Here is an 18253-nt window from a genome sequence, read left to right on the forward strand (position 1 = left end):
TTATAATCAATTTGAGATTTTAAGAAATCATTATGGATGTGTCCATCCTTCCATATTGATGGCTACAAATCCCACATGACATCAGTCACACACTGAAATAAAGATGCATGGGAATGGAATTTACAACTAGTCAGGTCGTCCCTTGAAACTACTCGGATGCGTGTAAGTGGTGGTGAGAAGAGACTCACCTCTCCTTGTTTGGGGATGCTGAACTTGGAAAGCTTGGCCTTGGCTCTGGCGGACTCTGGCTTGGTGCCCGAGGCTCCCCTGTATGACGCACAGTGCACGCTGGTCTCTGTGGACGACTTCAGCTTCGGAGACTCATCGGGAGCCTGATCTTGGCCATCCATCGGTCGCACATAGGCAGTCGGTTTCTGCTGGACGAGGCTAGGTTTTGAAGCCAGGGATGGAGGAAAGTTCTGAACACAGTGGCCACTGCCGCTGTGCTTGGCTCCCATAGCAGGTGGCCTGTCCTGGGTCTGAAGACCCACCTCGACGTTGCACACCTGTTTGGTCCGCGGCTGCTGTCTGCCAACACCATCTCCAAGCAAGGTCCTGAGAGAGCCCTGTTGTGCTGATTTGGAAGAAGAAGAAGAAGAGGAAGATGAGGATGAGGGGCTCGAGACACAGGGGTTAGGGTTTTTATTATGGTTCTCTGGGTGAGCAGATCTGTTCAAATCAAGCGTCCTGTGTCCGTGCTTACTTGCTCTCTGTTGGCCATCGGACGGTGGGTGCCCGGCCTTCTGCCAGCCCACGGTGCCCCTCTTACTCTGCTGCCCAGGGACCACTGCTGGGGTGGAGGACGTGGTGCTGCAGACGGATGCAGGCTGGGTCTGGGCTCTCGAATCTGCAACAAAATGCTCGTCAATCTTGTTCACGGGAGCCTGAGGAACCCCAGGTTTGGGAACGCCAACGAGATGACTCTGATTCGATCTATCCGTTAAAAAGTCTTTCATTTCATCGTAATTGCCTAAAGTGTTCTGGAGCCGGTTGGAGAGCTCATCCCCCTTGTTAGTCTGGAAAAAGAAGAACATAACATCCATACTCCTGTTACAGACAATGGAAACACGGGAAATGATGGAGAGGCGCCTTCACTGCTAGAAGAGCCAGGGTTGCCACATTCAGAATGAGAGCTCAGAGATTCCATCAAAATGGTCAGCGTCTCTGAAGACGTCTGTCAACACTCTGTATCTCACTAGGACTGGACTGCAGCTAATGGCCTCAGAGGGCATGAATGAAGCATCTCTCCTTGGTACTGTGCCACAGCCAAGGAAATCAGGAAATTTACGATTGCAACTTCACAACCTGGTCTGGATTAAGTCTTTCCAAGACTAGATTTTCTTTTCCTTTTTCTTTTTCATCCCACTGCAAGCTTTCCTTGAAAATTCAGATTTGCCTCAAATTATTTTGCTTCCAATTTCTAAATATAGAATTATTCTTGTTAGAAACCCAGAGGGACGGGCAAAAGAAATCAGAGAGAAGCTTACAGTGAGTGTGGGGTTCAGTCTGCAGGAAGCCCTCGGCCTGAACCATCCCCAGGTTCCAAGCAGCCTGAAATAGGAATGAAATCTGGGGAGCTACTTCATTTTGCAAGCAAAGTTATATTTCTGGCCTTTGGTATAAATGAGAAACAATCCAACATTTCCTTTCTTATGAGCCCTATCAAGTACCCTGCTCCTAGCATGATCTGTGTGTGACAAATATGTAACCCAACCTCTTTTTAGTGGTTGTTTCCTAATAGCTTAGGAAACACAACAAATGGCATTGACTTTGCAAACTCAATGTTTGCAAAGATGCAGAGATGAAGTCAATTATTGATAAAAGTCACAGCACGCAGATCTCCATCTTAAACAAAAGTTATATTCCATTGAGGGACTAGCCAGTAAAGACATGTGAAAGAGGCATCAAAATTCGTGGGAGAAGACCCCACCCTTAGGGGCTGAGCTGTCTGAAGTTTGGTTGGCCAATTCCCGTAGTCAAGACTGCCGTCGGGGTTAGAGGGAGGGATGAGGGGTGGAGATGAACAAGTGAAAACCATCTACCTTGTAGGGTTCACTAAAGAGGGAGTAACTTGAATTAAACGCGCCATCATCCTGCTGAGTTTCCTGATTTCTTCTTTCTCGTTCTTTCCTCCGTAACACGTTTCTATCTGGTTCATAGACACTGCATCAGGGAAAAAGAAGAGAGAACAACCACACACGAAAAAGTTAAAGGTAATGCTCAATGCAACATTCACCTGAATGCAGAGGTCTGATTCACGGGCAAATGGCAATGGTAACGGGAACATGGATCAGATGAAAGCCAGTCTAATCAAGCAGTATGGCTCGGGTGTCTGAGAATTCCATTCTTCGGGAGGAAAAAAAAGTCCTTAGGACAAGCTGCAACCAGTACTAGACCTCTCTGCCTGATGTGTGAAAGAGGAAATATCTAAGCAACTTTGACAGGAGAAGACTGAAAATAGTCTTCAAGCAGAAGGTAATTACAGAGATGTGTAAATAGAAATTATGAGCGTATTTCCTCTTATGACATGGCCCCAGAGTGTTATATGGAAATGCTCCTTCTCTTTTCTTTCTTTTTTTTTTTTTTTGCATGGCTGTGTTTCTGTAGTGATTCTTTCATTAACTAGGTCCCCAAAGAGCTGTTAAAACTCCATGCTGCAGTGGTTTTCACGGTTATGAGCCTCCTTCTGATCTCTGCTAATCAGTCAAGTCCTCAAACTCCTACTGAATCCATCCTTCCTTCTGATATATTTCACACGATCCCTCTTCCTCACTATGAAAAATGTGCTAAGAGGAAGGGGGGTAGGCAACGAGAGAGAGGACGGAAATTGAAACATGGTATGCCATCAAGGAACTCAGCCTTTTTGCGCCAGAAAATTAATATCCATTCTCCCAAGATATAATGACAAAGTGACCAGAAACCAGATAACTAGAAGGACTTGAGGAAAAAACAGTGTTCCTTCCTCCTAGTAAGGAAAAAACAAAAAGGCTAATTCAACTAATAATAAGGAAGTGACTTAAGGGACAGAAGGAGATAGACTTGTCTTTTCAGCTCAGTAGACAGAGAAATCTGGCCCCAGTGTAGACAATGGAACTAACACTACCCCTTGTGAGGAACTGCCATGTCCTCCAAATGAGCACCGTGTGCATTTCAAGCAGACGCATTTAGTTTAAGCGAGCTTGTCATCACTTTGCTTAGAGCTCAAGCTTGATCTAGTGGGCAGAGGCTGGAGCTGGGAGCCAGGACAGCCACGTCCTGACCGTGGTCCTGCCATAACCAGTGATATGATGACGAAAACGCCATGCAATCTCTCTGCAGCCCAATGTCTTCATGGTGTTGTTACAAGGTTTAAATGTGAAGGAAATGTACAAAAGGGCTTTGGGATAGCTTCAGGTGCCCCAAATCCAATGTACTGCTATTAAATGTTGTTGATAAGGAGAGAATCTGCAGGTTCAAAGAAACTTAAAAAATAGTGAGGTTTGGGGTTTTGTTTTGTTATGTTTCAGGTAAATTGCTATCTCGAGTAAAAGAGCATACTTGTGTCATGTTGCTGTAGAGGACGCAAATAAAATGATCATAAAATAAATATTGCATATCTTCCTAGCTCTGCCCGCGTGGCCAGGGTATATTTTAAATTCACTGTCTAAGGGGTGATGCTAAACATGCTTCTGGCAAGACTCTGAGAGCACCTAAGGCATTTCATTTAAATTTCAGATCAGGGAAGGTTAAAATACCCAGAACATGTAGCCTATTAGCATTTTAATTCAGCCTTAGGACATTACCCAAAGTTATTCGATTTGGGAGTCCAAGCAGTGACCTTCATGTAAAGGGAGGCTGCAGCCCCAGCCTCCCAACGGCGAGGCTCACCGCTCCAACCCCACAGTCACTGGAAACTCTCCGGGGTGGCCGTGGTGACAGTGACTGGCATAAGGGAGGCACGAGATGGGAATGACACTCAATCACAGAGCCAGGCTTCAGATTCAAAGGACAGGGTACAACTGTCCTGCCCTGCTTGCAGGGCAATATGCTTCTGCAATATGAAACCCCAGCTTTCGTGAACATTCCATGGATTTCAAATGGAGACCGTTCTGAGGATACACAACTCATGCTGTGGATGGGCATGAAGTGGGCTGTAGCCAAGAGAGGCACTGCGGGTTTTCTATGAACTGGCTAATTTCTGGACCAAAACCAGCAATTGCAATCAGAAAAACAAGCTTGCATTGCATGCATCGTACTTCTCCTCCTCTCCGATAGGTACAGCACCTACTGTACCTATCGTGAAGCACCTACTGTGTGCAACTCCAGGCACAGATGCTCCCACAGACATGCTTGCTGTCCTCAGCCAGGTCAAGCCAACCAAACACACAAGACTGGTGTGATGCACGAAGTGGCCTGATGTAACATGGAGCAGGTGGTCATTTAGGATGATTTCCAGGCTTCTGAGAAGCCCCCATACCCAATATAATACCTCCTGCATCTGCTGGCTGACGACTGAAATTCCACAACTAGAGAGTCACTCCTCTGGTTTAAGATGTCTTCACCCCTGCAAGAAATGTAGACACCACAAGAAGGGAAAACACTTTACACCTGATCAGCCCTCAGCACCTTAGTGCGCACGAGTTTGTCAGCTTTTTCCCAAAGGCCAGGGAGAAAGGGCACAAGACATCAGGGTCCAAAGGGCACGGGACATGTGAAGAAAAGGTCAGGAACAATGCAGAGTGTAGCAATGAAGATACATTTCGAAACCCTACCTACTTTGCAACGTGACTTGGATGTTTAAGACAGAGGCATTAGGATACAAGCCCACATCAATGAGGCAGGTATCCGACTCACAGCATTTCCAAGGTCAAGGATCACTTCCAAATATGGAGAAGACGGAGGTGAGGGGGAAGCACTCCTTAAGTAAACCTGCCTCATTTCCCAACCCCTTTAAGCTGGAAGACAACCAAAAGCACTCCCGGATGCAGACCACCGCTGGGTAAAGTTCTCTAATGAGGTCCCGCTGGCACGCCCAGCCTATGGCCTCTGATACGAGGAGGACTGAACACCCTCAGGACCACCTCCACATGAGCTACTAACAGAAACGCACTGGCCACCTCTCATGGGACCACCACGATGCCTGTGCCAGGCCGTGCCCTCCACACCATCAGCTGAAACCGGAATGACCGAAGATGACGACCGTCCCCCTTGTCCAGAGGAGGGCAAAGGAAACCCTGCACAAGAGGCAAGACTTCTTGACTGCCTTTCCTCGGGTTTCTCAGCTCTGCCGCTTCCACTGAGCATTCAGCACCTCCTAACAGGAACCCACCCACTCCTTATCCTGAACAAGAACCACAACCCCCAACCCGTCACGTCAGGCCCAGGAAGCTAAAATGTCACCTGCACAAAGCAAATGTCACTGGGAGAGAAAGCCTGGACTTGCCAGCCATCATCTCTCCCCAAGCGTCTGAACTTTTACCTTTTCTGACTCATAAAGACAGTACCTTCTCGACAGCGAGTCCGCCGTTCCACTGATCACAAGTGAGGTCTGGGCAGGTTGTCACAATCCTGGAGCACGCCTACACCATTAAAACTCAGCCCTCTTCCCTCTTCTGCCATCCCAGCAATATGAGCGCCAGGCCATTTGCTCTACAAGCAAAGGAACCTTCTCCCTGACGTGCTGCGAGTCAGGTCAGCTTCCCTGGGGATGGTTGTAGTAGAGAATTCCAATTCCTGGCATGCTAATACATCCATTAAACTCAGTAAGAGCCTCGTGTTATGAGTTATGTTCCTTTGTTACTAGCAGACGGTAAAATCTCTATCGTCTGTGAGGTGGTTCCTTCTTTCTGTGACAATTACAAGAATCACACTCTTCAAATGGATGTCACCAAATGTATTCATTTGTTTTGCATGAAAGTAGAGGCAGCCAACTGCTACGAGACTATTTATTATTTATTGCAGATGTATAGCATTCCCAGAAAATGTGATTCCACATTCTGAAACCGGGGATTCTGCCGTTTGGTAAAAAAGAAACAAATGGACTCTCGCCCACTGCAGGCGCCATGGCCATTTTACTTGGGAAAGCTGAGCTGTGAGCAGGTTTTTTTTTTCTCTCAAAGGTGGGACAGCCACTTCCTCCCCCTGTCACAACGACAGTGCGGCCCGAAAGGACTGGTCAGAACCGTTCCTGTGAACGAGTCTGGCGCTGGGGGAAGGGGGCACAGCAGTACTTCAATGTTAAGATGTGTAAAAAAAAACTCAAATTTTTTTAAAGTGGGGGAAAAACATCCAAGCACTTTAACTCCACTGCACCAGGTGAACTGATGGAACTAAATAACAGTAATACCTTTGAGCCTCAAGTCTTCTCCCTTCCACTGAGCTCAAAACATTTCACATCTATGTCTCTTCGTTATCCTTACAATGTCCCTTGAAGAAAGACAAAGCTGGTAGATACTCCTAGGTTAACTTTTTTAAAGATCGAGGAACTTAGGATAAGAGTTTGATCATCAAAACAATGTCGTGAAGAAGACATCATGTGGAAGGAACAGCAATGTCCAAAGTACTTTCTTCAGGTCCATCCAGGAGACAGGACCTACCTAAGAGCCAAGAAGTGGCCACACTTCCTAAACCCTGGTGTCTACAAGCCCAGTGTCCATCAGTTGTGAATGTGAGCCACAGCAAAGCTAAGCAGGGCGAGTGAAACAAAGGGACGTCCTCTCTCCTTCAGACAGAAGTAAAAGAAGAATTCTGGAACAAAGGCTGGGCTGTTATTTTTATACTCCCAAAACAACGAAAAACAAAAATCAGTCTCTTTCCACAGCACCCATACGAAAAGGATATCCATGTACTACAGAATAGAGGAATGGAGGACGGGTGAGTGAATAAAGAAATTACAGATTCTACAGAGTAAGCCTGCTAGGGCTGACAGTGTCATCACTTTCACCGGATCCGACCCAGGCATCAGCCAACTCCAATCTGTGCCCAAGCTGCCCTCCTGGAGGGAAGGCACTGGAGTTGGCACAGCGGCCTCTGCAACTGAGCCCCAGATCTGACCCAGCAGATCCACTGGCCAGAGAGAGACTCTGCCGTCCTCCTTCCTGCACTGAATCACGTGCAGCCCGTTCAAATCTGACCACTCGCTTCAAACAAACTGCATTTCCCATGACAAAGGCTTTCAGCCAAGGGTATATGTGGTTCATTGCACCCCTTGACTGGAATCATCAAAGTGTTTCATCCTTAAAAAAACAAACCAAAAACAAACAAACAAACAAACAAAAAAAACCCCATTATTCTACCTACTGGTGTATCTCCAGGGTTGGGATCTAGGAAACGAGTGAATTCAAGGAGAAGAGAATGAGATGAACCTATTTACGGGGCAGGAATAGAGACGGAGATGTAGAGAATGGACGTGTGGACACAGCGGGGGAAGGGGAGGGTGGGATGAATTGGGAGGTTAGGTTTGACATAAATGCACTACCATGTGTAAAATAGCTAGCTAGTGGGAACCTGCTGTACAGCACAGGGAGCTCAGCTCGGTGCTCCGTGGTGACCTAGATGGGTGGGATTGCGGGGGGAGGTCCAAGAGGGAGGGGACATATGTATACATATAGCTGACTCACTTCACTGTACAGCAGAAACTAACACAACATTGTAAAACAACTATACTCCAATAAAAAAACAAAAAAGAGAATGAGAAACCTTTCACCTATCTTTTGGATAAAGTTATCATGTTCTCCATGTTTAAAAACTACTGTCCTCCTCAAATAGCAGAACTACAATTCACTTTAGTCCAAAAGCATTTCTGAATGCCTCCCGAATGCCCTTGTGTCAGATACTGGGAAGATCATTAGGGCTGCAACCAGCCTATCCTGCTGCTGAGAAGCTAACAGTCTAGGGGACCAGGGCGAGGAGAGGAAGGGGCCCTTCTAAGCAGAGAATGTTAACATCCTGTGGTCCGGCATGCAGAAGGAGCCAGGATTGCGTCCTGCAAGAGAGCTCCTTTGAGCTGGGTCTTGAGAAAGGGGCAGGTGGAGGAGAGGGAAGGGAAGAGGGAGGACTCAGAAGCACAAGATGCATAAATTACTATTAAGTGGCCTTTGAGAGTATTCAGAGGAGGTGACCTTTGCCCTCACTACACCATCTTACTTCTTTAGCCACTTGGAATTCCACATTCAAAGCTTCATTTCTTTGGTCTGCTCCACTGCTAAACTACCTCACCGTGAATAAGTTTACCTGATCCCTTCCTGAAAGCAGGCTCGGCTGGGAGTGCATAAGTGAAGGATGGACGCAGGGGAGAATGAAAGGAGACTCCCAGACTCACTCGCCCTTTCCTTGCAGTTTGCATCAGGGCGGGCCGCGATCAGCTGGACCACAGAGGAGACAATCTGCTGACAGTCCTGGGATGGATGCCGTGCTCACCCGCCCCCAGGGTGAGGGCTGAGGTCACAAGGGCCAACGGGAAGAAGAGGAGGCACCCAGCGAAGAAGGGAAGAATGTTCCGCAGACACGCTCCTGTTTTTCCGGGCGGTAACATCAGCAACTGTGCATCATTAAGGAAACGTGATCACACGCTCCAAAATGACGACAACTGCTTTAGATTTAACGGGTCAAGCTAATTAACATCTCCTGTTATTTATGAAGCAAGTACTAAAAGACCAGTGATCCTTCCTTAAATCGGGGAAAAGCAAGGTTGCTGAAGTTTACTCGCAAATTCCTTCCTTGGTCTGCAGTCAGAGCCAGTGGACTGGGGGGCAGAAGGGTGGTCAGGGAGGGAGTGGGTGATAGAGGCAAGTCAGGCTGAGAGGACGGGGCTGGAGACAGAGACTGGTGAGGAAGCAAGGACGCTCCCAACTGGGGTCCATCAAGCCCCCGAGCTGTGGTAGCTATGGTGCTGGTGATGGTGGTGGTGGTGGTGGTGGTGGTGGTGGTGATGGTGACGGTGGCGATGATGGTGACTGTGGTCGTGGTGACAGCAGTGGTGGTGGTGAGGCTGGTGGTTAAAGACCTGCTGGGGAGTGAGGACTGGCCAGCAGCGCATACGACGAACCCTTACATCCTAAAGAACATTACTAGGACCCTGCTCACTTACACCAGGCTTTTCGCTTTGAGTCACCGAATTCCAGTTCCCATGCCTGTTCACTCGGTTTTCCCCCAACAGCTTTATGCCTCTGGCTCACCACAAGCTTTGGAAGCATCGCCCCCTTGATTACTTCCACCATCTTGAAAAGGTCAGCCCAACCTTACTCGTTTGTCTCTGAACGCAAAGGCTGTCGCAATCTTAATTCAATCTTGAAACTCAGAGCATTTACAGATCTCTGCCTTAGGGCTGCCGATCTGTTCTACAAGAATGCGAACAGAATTGAGGCTGGTTTGTGCCATAATCACTTCTCCTGTACCACAGCTTTTGTGAAACTAGGAAATTGAAGGGAGTCATAAAGTAACAGACGCCCACAGGAAAATTTAGCGGGTATATATTCCAACGAAAACTAGCCTTTTTGGATGATCTATACCATCATCTCAGACCCATCAGGCCCATATTAAATTTTGCTAATGCCAATTTCCCTTTATTACTATATGCAGCCACTGTACGAAGGACTTCACGTGCATTATTTCATTTAAGAGTCTTTAAAACCCCAAGAGACATTTCCCCGTCCACCCATGAAGAAACGAGAGGCCCTGAGGTTAACTAACTTGTCCAATGCCCACAGCCAGTGAGAGACAATGCCTGGGTCTGAAGCCAGGCAGTCTGGCACCGGAGACTGAATTCTTCGACTCTGCTGGCCTGGCTCCCTGGGGAACCTGCTCACTGACGGGCCTTGACAAATGGTACCCCCATCCTTTGTTTGTAAATGCCAGGCAGAAGGGTGTTAATTTTCAGATCGTGACAATTTCAGTTCATTCTTCTAAGGTCTGCTAAGCCTCCTTGGTGGATATACATGAACCTTAACAATTCTTCTAAAGCCTATAAAATAGAACTGGGATAAGCAATTCAAATGAGTCAGCACTAGCAATTAACTAATACTCCAGTCGCTGAATTCTGTTCAGTGAGCTCCTTGAGAATTATGGAATACCACGGTAAGTGCATTTTATAATGGAACTAGCAGAGCCAGGCCACTTCTGCAGTATGGGCCTGGACACTTTACTGTTTCTTGACTATTTACTGAAGCCCAAATCTATTTCTAATTCAGTGGAAATGATGACGGCTCCAAATCTCTCTCGTAAACATGCTCCAGTGAGTTTTTAGAGAGATGACAGATAAATGACAGCTTTGCATTGCCAAGGGTTAAATGCTTTTCCTGAGGGATCCTAAGTCTTGGTGCCTTGAGAACAAGTGTCAGGTTCTAATGGAATTGTTCCGTGATAAACCGCCAGGCTGTGTGACAAGCAGCTTTCAAAGAGGCTCTCCATATAGTATCAACAGCCGAAGTTAATTTGAGTTTCTTAACAGGACCTCTTTGCTTTACAATATAAAAGTGCCTTGGGATGAAGCAATTACCCTGATTTACCATCTTCTCCTTGGTAGAATATAAAGACACAGCAGAGCCTCACAAAAGCAGTAACATGACCAAATGAGACCCACCTGCGAAGTCCCTACTATGCTATTCCAAAGAGCCCACTTGCAGCCCGCAGCACAGAGCAGCACACCCATCACTGGCGTCCAGGGTGAGAAGGACGCCTACTCCCAGGGCTTTTCATGGTAGAGCCAATAAATTACTTTTCCTCCACTAAATGCTCAGTGAAATTTCATTTTCACTTTACCGCGTCAGTTGCTAAACTTCAGCTCCTAGGGTTTTAAAGCCGTACACAGGATGGGTCCTATTTTCCAGCGTGCCTATGTTGTAACCAGGATGCTCTCCCAAAGCACCCCTGCGCGGCCCCTCAGGGTCATGCGCGTGGTGCCCACGTTGGGGGGCAGAAGGGTGGCCGAGTCCCCTTGTATAACTTCCTGACGTTTCCGATGGGTCAGGCTCCTCGACGAGGAAAGCCCTGCGACCCCAAACACCAGCCATGAACTCATGGCTCCGGCTCTTCCTGAGCCCGACTCCTCAACTTCGTTTCCTCCCAGAACCATGACCGAGATACAGACTGACCTGCTGAAGGGGAATCTCCGAAGGCAGGTAAGAGTCAGCTTGGGCTCCTTAGGTACAAAATGAGCCCCAGGCTAGGATGAAAGCAAAGAGAGCTCCCCTTACGGAGAGGGTGTTAAAGGGACAGGCACGGCCTCAAACACCTTCCCACATCTGAGCAGACGGGCCAACCGTGAGGATCTTCCATGTGGACAACACAGGTAGAAACTACCAAAACGGACTCAACCATCATCTGGGAGGGAAGGAGGCCCTGCTTTGACGATGAGAATGGCTTCTTTTGGTACAAGGCACTTTATCCAGCTCGGCCAGAAGTCTCGGTGGGTAAAGCATGCGGCAAAGAGGGAAATAAGACAGTAGTGATCCTCAGGACTGAAAGGGAATGCAGACTCCCCCCGAGGATGGCGCCTCCATGGTCCCCAGGGAAGCAGGACTGGAGTGTGAGGCCCAGGGCTCCCTTCCTCGGTCACTGAGGAACAGAAGCCCCCAGGCAGAGGCCCCCTCAACGTCCTGTCCTCCGCCCGCCTCACCTGGACCCCGGGCCTCCCCTTCTCCTCCCTCAGGGCCAATCCTTCCTCCTCGCCACGAGGACCCGCCCCCCTGGGCTCTGAAGCCCCTTCCGTTTACTCCCCACCTTCCATCCACCCTCCACCTCCCCACAGATGCGCTTCCCCCTATTTGGTCACCATCTGGGTCTCCACTGGCTTTTTCTCCACAGCAAATAAACCCCTTCAAGTCCGTCAGCTTTAAAAAAGAAAAAAGGAAGGAAAGAAAATGAGGCGCCTTCCCTGACCCCCTGCCCTCCTCGGGCTGTTGCTCTTTATGAGACACAGATTTCTGCAGAGCTGCTCTCTCACCAATGCCTCGTTTTCCGAAACCCATGTGATCTGCGTTCACAGCAAGGTCCCCCACCTCCTCGCGGGGCCTCCACGGACACTCCTCACTGCCCAGCCCCCCGCACGGCCAATGCCACCTCCATGAGCTCTCTCCCCAGGCTGTGGGGCTGCAAGCTTGTTTTCCTCCTGCCTCTCGCGCTACTCCCGAGCGTGCCTGCCTGTTTCTCTTCCTGCGCCGCTCCTGCAAAATGTGCTGTCACTCCAGGCTCCAGGCCTGGCCTCTTCCTGGGTGATGTCGTGCATTCCTTGCCTGCAGGTGCCATTTTCACGTTGATGACACGTGCAAGGCTCCAAGGGGCACCCACGTCTCTCTTCTCCGCTCCAGACCCAACTATCCAACCATCCACATGGTCTCCCCAAGTCAGGTTTCCCACAGACACACAGAGTCGGTCTCCCGAGCGCACCTCCGCCTCCCACCCCGGCCTCGGCCTCCGCCTCCATTCTGTTTGCCCACATCAGCACCACTAGCCACCTCGTTGCTCGGGCCAGAAAGGCGGGAATCAGCTTGGCTCCATCGTTTCCCATGCCACGGCCCCTCATCTCCAATCAGTCCCCAGCACTGTCAAGGTCACTCAGATTGGTCCAGCTCTCTCTTCCACCGCCCGCTCCTCAGTCCAGGCCACCCTGGGCTCTCTCCAGACGGTGGCAGTGCCTCCCAAAGGGTCCCCCAGCTGTTCTTCCTGCCCCAGTCCAACGGCTCCTCCAGAGTCAAGCCAGAGTGGGGCTTCTGAAACAGAGATTTGATCATGTCACCGCTCGGGTCCCACCCTGCCCTTGGACAGAATCCAACTCTGGCATCCACAGCCTGGCAGGACCTGGCCCCTGTTCTCTCCCCACTGTCAGCCCTCAATTCCCCCAATCTCTGAGCCCAGGTGTGTGTTATTCTCTGTGCCTTCAGCACCTCGGCTCTCCACCTGGCCCCCTCCTCCCGACCCCTGGAGGTCTCAGCTTAGCGGGGTTTCCCTCTCAGAAACATTCCCTGACGCCCCCAACAGACCCAGGGGGCCCTTCATAACTCCTACATAGAAACCTACGGTCTCCTCCACATCACATTTCTTGTACTAATTATCTGAATCCTCCATTAAATGGTTAGTTCCACAAGCAGAGGGCCTATGTGTACTTTCTGTATTTCCAGCACCTAGAATACTGCCTAGCACAGAGGTGGCAATGAGCACAATGCTTTAAAAATAGATGCTCAGTGGTTGTTTAATCTTCTTTCTCCTTCCTTATCAAAATGTGGCCTATACATATTCCACGATTTGAACAAACAGAATGAAAATCCACTCAGATCCTGGATCCTAAAATATTCTTTATGGTTGTAGAATACAATAATGAGAATCATAATAATGCCAATATTGGGCAACTGTCTGGTGCTGGAGAGTTTATAAAGAAAGTTGTATTTGTTTTCATATTTATCCCTCTCTACAAACCTGTTATGTACCCCTTATTTATGCAAAACACAACATTTTAGTAAATGAATATACATAATGAAATAAAATCTGTGTGTCATGAACAGATCCTATGCTCATTTTACAGATAAAGACCTTTCTTCAACGAAAAAGTAGGACTTAGAAAATGGAAACGTTATTCTAAACAATAACTGTTAGAATCAAAATTCTAAGTTCTGCATAAGTTCTGAATATTAAAGACAATTTAAGTTTTAAAAATAATATATTTTTATTCAAAAAATGTTCCGTTAATGCTCACTATATACAAAGTGCCGGCTAGTCTGTGGCCCACACCTTGACACAGACTCCTGAGGACGTTTCTCCATCTTCCCAGGGTGAAAATTCTGTAGTCAATTATGCTTGACTTAGAGGAAGATGTTGAGAATTATGAATTATTTGAACTCTACATTTCTATAATTCATTCTGTGCTAGTGACACTAAAGATGATTGATTCTAAATATCCATATAAACACAGTGTCAGAAAACCAAGGGGTCCTCCCATGGCTGCTGTATCACTTACACGTTTCCCCATTCCAACTAGACATGCAATCTATCATAAAACTATTTTATTTGATTCCCTAGAACTTTCAGAATATTATATATTACGGGGCTGCTTACACATGATAACTCTCACGATTCTTTAAGAAACGCTTCAAAGGGGACACTCACTAAGTCTGTTCTGACAACACGTTTGCTTCATGTCCTCTTAAACGTCACGTCCTCCTCCTCCTCTGCTTTCCTCTTCCCTCAGCTCTTGCTCTTTCTGTCTCTTTTTATGTTTCCCACATATGCCCGTACACAACAGAGGAAGCCCAATGTCACCGGTAACGTAAGTAGCTCTGTGATATTAGGATAAATTTATGAATGTCCGCACCCCTCAGAATTAGCTGAGAACAAAGCCTGGCTCACGGGAGACATTCAATGACCGTTTGTTGAACGAATACAGGAACAGATGGATGCATGAATCACCAACTTTCTTCTTCACTAACCCCACCTTCACTGAAGCCGAGGAGGAAAAGCAATACTGGGAGTGGATTTGTCTGGTCTTCCCGGGACGGTAAAGCGCGTGCTTGTACACACAAATGCCTTTCAGGTACATCCTGAAAGCAGCAACCTCAAGGCGCTGATGAAGCTAGGCTTTACCACGTAATTTTTTCTTTCAGATTTGCACAGAGAGACATGAAGTGTCATGATGTCCTTTTGCAATGAAAAATCTACATGCATTTACAGAAGATGCTGTAACATCTCCGCGGGAAACATCCTAGAAAATTACTGAACTTGAAGCTTTCTTAAATAAGAAGAAAATGACTCAGAGTTGGCTTGGAATTATAGAAAAGACATAGCAAAGCCTCCCATTAGACAAGACTATCTCCTCCCACTGGGCCCATAACTTCCAAGGACTCTCCTCTACATTCAAAGGCATCACCACTGGGCCAGGAGGGAGAAGACCCAGGGGCGGTAGTTGGGAGCTAATCCGAGCTGCAGGCCTTCGGCTCAGGCACGGTAAACAAAACCAATCCGCACACTGATCAGTAAGAAGTGAACGGGGTGTTTGGAAATGTGAACGTGTTCTGCCAACGTGAAGTACCACGAATAGCTGGATGGAAGGTGATTAAAACACCCATAATGCAGAAAGAAATACCACCCCTCATCCATCTCAGGTAGGTGGCCTGAGCAGGCCGTCACTAAATGCTGACTTTGACCCAGGCATCTCCTACTTAGGAATATACTATTCATATTTAGGATATCACCGCAAAACAAATTATTAATTACAAAACAAATACAAATTTAAAACCAGTGGAATATCATTCCTAGGAGACTGGTTAACCAATTACAGTACTTCATACAATGGAAGAGTATGTAGCTACTGGATGGTGTGGATCTAAATGTACAGACATGGAAAACATCCAAGACATATAAAGTGAAAAGAATAAGTTGTAGAGGGAAGGATGATATAATCTCTTTGACATAAAATAACGTGCGTGTGTTTATGGATACATAAAAATGTTTAAATAGTTATCTCTGAGATGAATGATGGAGTGGTGAGGATGGGAAAGAATTTATACTCTTCTGTCTTTCTTGGATATTTTATAGCCACATATTACTTTTTGAATAAAAAGCATTATATTTTAGAAATATTAAGTTTTAATTTGTTCTTCCCCTTCTGAAGTATCTATAAACATGCAAAATGTAAAATTAAGGCAATGATTAGTAAGTCACGTGCTACACTATACCAGGATCCTGGCTCTCCCTACCAGGCCAGGCCTATTTTCTCCACTCTCCTTCTCTCCTACCTACCCCCTCCCCAAGGATGAACTAAACCAACTCTCCACACCTCAGCTACAGACTTTAATCCAACCGAACTCTACATCCAGCAGGAACTTTCTGAATCTCTCAGTATTTCCCCTGTACTTAGGCATGCCAGGAAAAAAAAAAAAAAAAATCACTGTATTCACCCAGAGAGCATCTAATTTCTCACTGCACCTGCTCCAGTATCATCTGGGCCTCAGACAAATTACCTGCATGATTCCCAAGGATAATTCAGAAGACACCAGGTCATCTGATAGCAGCTCTGGGAACTTCCCTTTAGGGAACTCAACTTGTCTGCTTCTTCCAAGACATACAGAACCTCAAGACTATGGACCCGAGTGCAGGGGCATATGGGACTTTGGATTTACAATGGGATAACAATTTACATCAAAAAGGGTTTGTTGAACTGCCAACATCCCCCAGGAACTCTGAACCCTACTCTCCTGCCTACAGATTTATTAACTGTCCATTGCCCTCCAACTCTCTCCTACCTTATAATTTCCCCAGTACTCTTTCCAGTTTTTGTGTGAAACTGTCTCCTTATCTTTCATCTAATCAAACTTTGTTTGCTATTTGAGAAATATTATTTATGATATTAATTTTTCAAGTTAGAATTTTAGATAAAAATGAATGTTTCTTCAGATTATGTGCGTTTCCTTTGTTTCCAATATTTATGTTTCAAGCAGTTTGTCTCTGACTAGTTTTTACAAGTCTTATAGAGCAACAAAATTATCATCAATAAATGCAACACCATCTCTTAATATTAATATTAGACATATCACATTTTCTTAAACATTAAAGGCTGTGACTAATCGCATCTCTAACAGCATCTATAAAAATATTGGTAATTCTGCAAATCCAATGTGCCATTTCCTAGCCATGTCAAGTATTTACCAGGCATATTAAATTCACAAAAGAAAAGATAAATATGTGAAAACTGCACATCTTCGCTAATAATTAAAGAAGTGCAAACTAAATCAAAGTGAAATCATTTTTTTAATGTACTCAATTGGAAAAGATTTTAAAAAACAAGTTGGAAAGGTAATATTCCATCCCGGTAAGTGTTGGGTGACTGTGGTGTCCCCCACGTGGCTGGAAACAATTGTGCATTTTGTAGTATATATTCAGAAACTTTAAAGAGAACTGTTTACATTGCTAACCCCCTTCTAGGAATCTGGCCAAACAAAATTGTCAGAAATGCAGAGATACATGCAGATGAAATTTTCATCAGAGATTGTACATAACAGGGGGAACAAGAAGCAACCTTGTGAGCAATAATCAGAAAATAATGAAACTATTTTGTATGTTGTAGCCATTAAACTCATGTGTTTCAATAATATTTAATGACATAGGAAATGCTCATAATGTAATATTAAATGAAAAACAGGATAAAAATTATATAAGCAATGTGATTAAAGTTTTGTTAAATTTATACATAAGCATATGTGTGTATGTGTGTGTGTGCGCATATACACGCATACATATATAAAAAATCTAAGAGAATACCAAGACATTAACACTGGTTATTTCTGAGAAACAGAAAAAATAAAACTTTCTTTTTCCTTTGCTTTTACTTAGTATGTTTGATGCTGTATATTAAATATCTGTTATTCTTCATACATATTAGGATGGGTATTCTCAAAAAAACCCAAAAATAACAAGTGTTGGCAAGGATATGGAAAAACTGGAACCCTGCACACACTGTTGGTGGGAATATAAAACGGTGGTACAACTGCCATACAAAAGAGTATGGCGCTTCCTCAAGAAATTAAAACTAGAATTACAATATGATCCAACAGTTCTACTTCTGGGTATATACCTATAAGATTTGAAAGACGGTCTCCAAGAGATATCTGTACATCCGTGTTCACAGCAGCACTATTCACAACACCCAAGAGGTGGAAATAACCCAAACAGTGAGTTACTGGATAAACAAACTGTAGTCTATACGTACAGTGGAATATATTACTCAGCCTTAACAGGAAGGAAATTCTGACACATGCTACAACGTTATGGGCTGAACTGTGTCCCCCCAAAATTCACATATTGAAGCGTTATCCCCTAGTACCTCAGAATGTGACTGTGTTTGGAGATCAGGCCTTTAAAGAGGTGATTAAGTTAAAATGAGGTCATTAGAATGGGTCCTAATCCAATCTGACTGGTATCCTTATTATAGAAAGAGGAAATTTGGACACACAAAGGAGAAATCAGGAAGGCCTGTACATGAAAAGACCACAGGAAAAGCTAGCAAGAGCTTGTCCTCTGCAAGCCAAGGAGGCCGGCCTCAGAAGAAACCAAACCTGCAGACACTTTAACCTTGACTTCCAGCCTCCAGGACTGTGAGAAACTAAATTTCTGTTGTTTAAGCCCCTCAGTCCGTGATATTTTGTCATGCAAACCTAGCAAACTAACACATACAACATGGATGGACCTTGAGGACATTATACTAAGGGAAATAAGCCAGATCTTGGTTTCTAACACCATTCTCCAATAAAGGAAACCAGGGCTTCCGGGAGAAACAGCTGATTCTCGGACT

The 18253-nt window shown here is 45.9% G+C and overlaps 1 protein-coding gene across 3 annotated transcripts in view; it reads right to left on the minus strand.

Moving 5' to 3' along the window:
- Window positions 1-18253, minus strand: part of AFF3 (ALF transcription elongation factor 3) — a 558847-nt gene that overhangs the window by 466789 nt on the left and 73805 nt on the right. For 2 of the 3 annotated variants that reach the window (XM_068564632.1, XM_068564631.1), the window contains exons 2-4: window positions 2043-2163; window positions 704-1016; window positions 189-574 (exon numbers count right to left, since the gene is read on the minus strand). In XM_068564632.1, coding sequence (XP_068420733.1) covers window positions 189-574; window positions 704-1016; window positions 2043-2163 — 820 coding nt within the window. Of the gene's footprint in view, window positions 1-188; window positions 575-703; window positions 1017-1487; window positions 1552-2042; window positions 2164-18253 lie in introns of those variants that run through there. The other variant, XM_068564633.1, reaches the window with a different exon arrangement.

This window comes from Eschrichtius robustus, chromosome 15 (genome assembly GCF_028021215.1).
Source record: "Eschrichtius robustus isolate mEscRob2 chromosome 15, mEscRob2.pri, whole genome shotgun sequence".
Classification (NCBI taxonomy): domain Eukaryota; kingdom Metazoa; phylum Chordata; class Mammalia; order Artiodactyla; family Eschrichtiidae; genus Eschrichtius; species Eschrichtius robustus.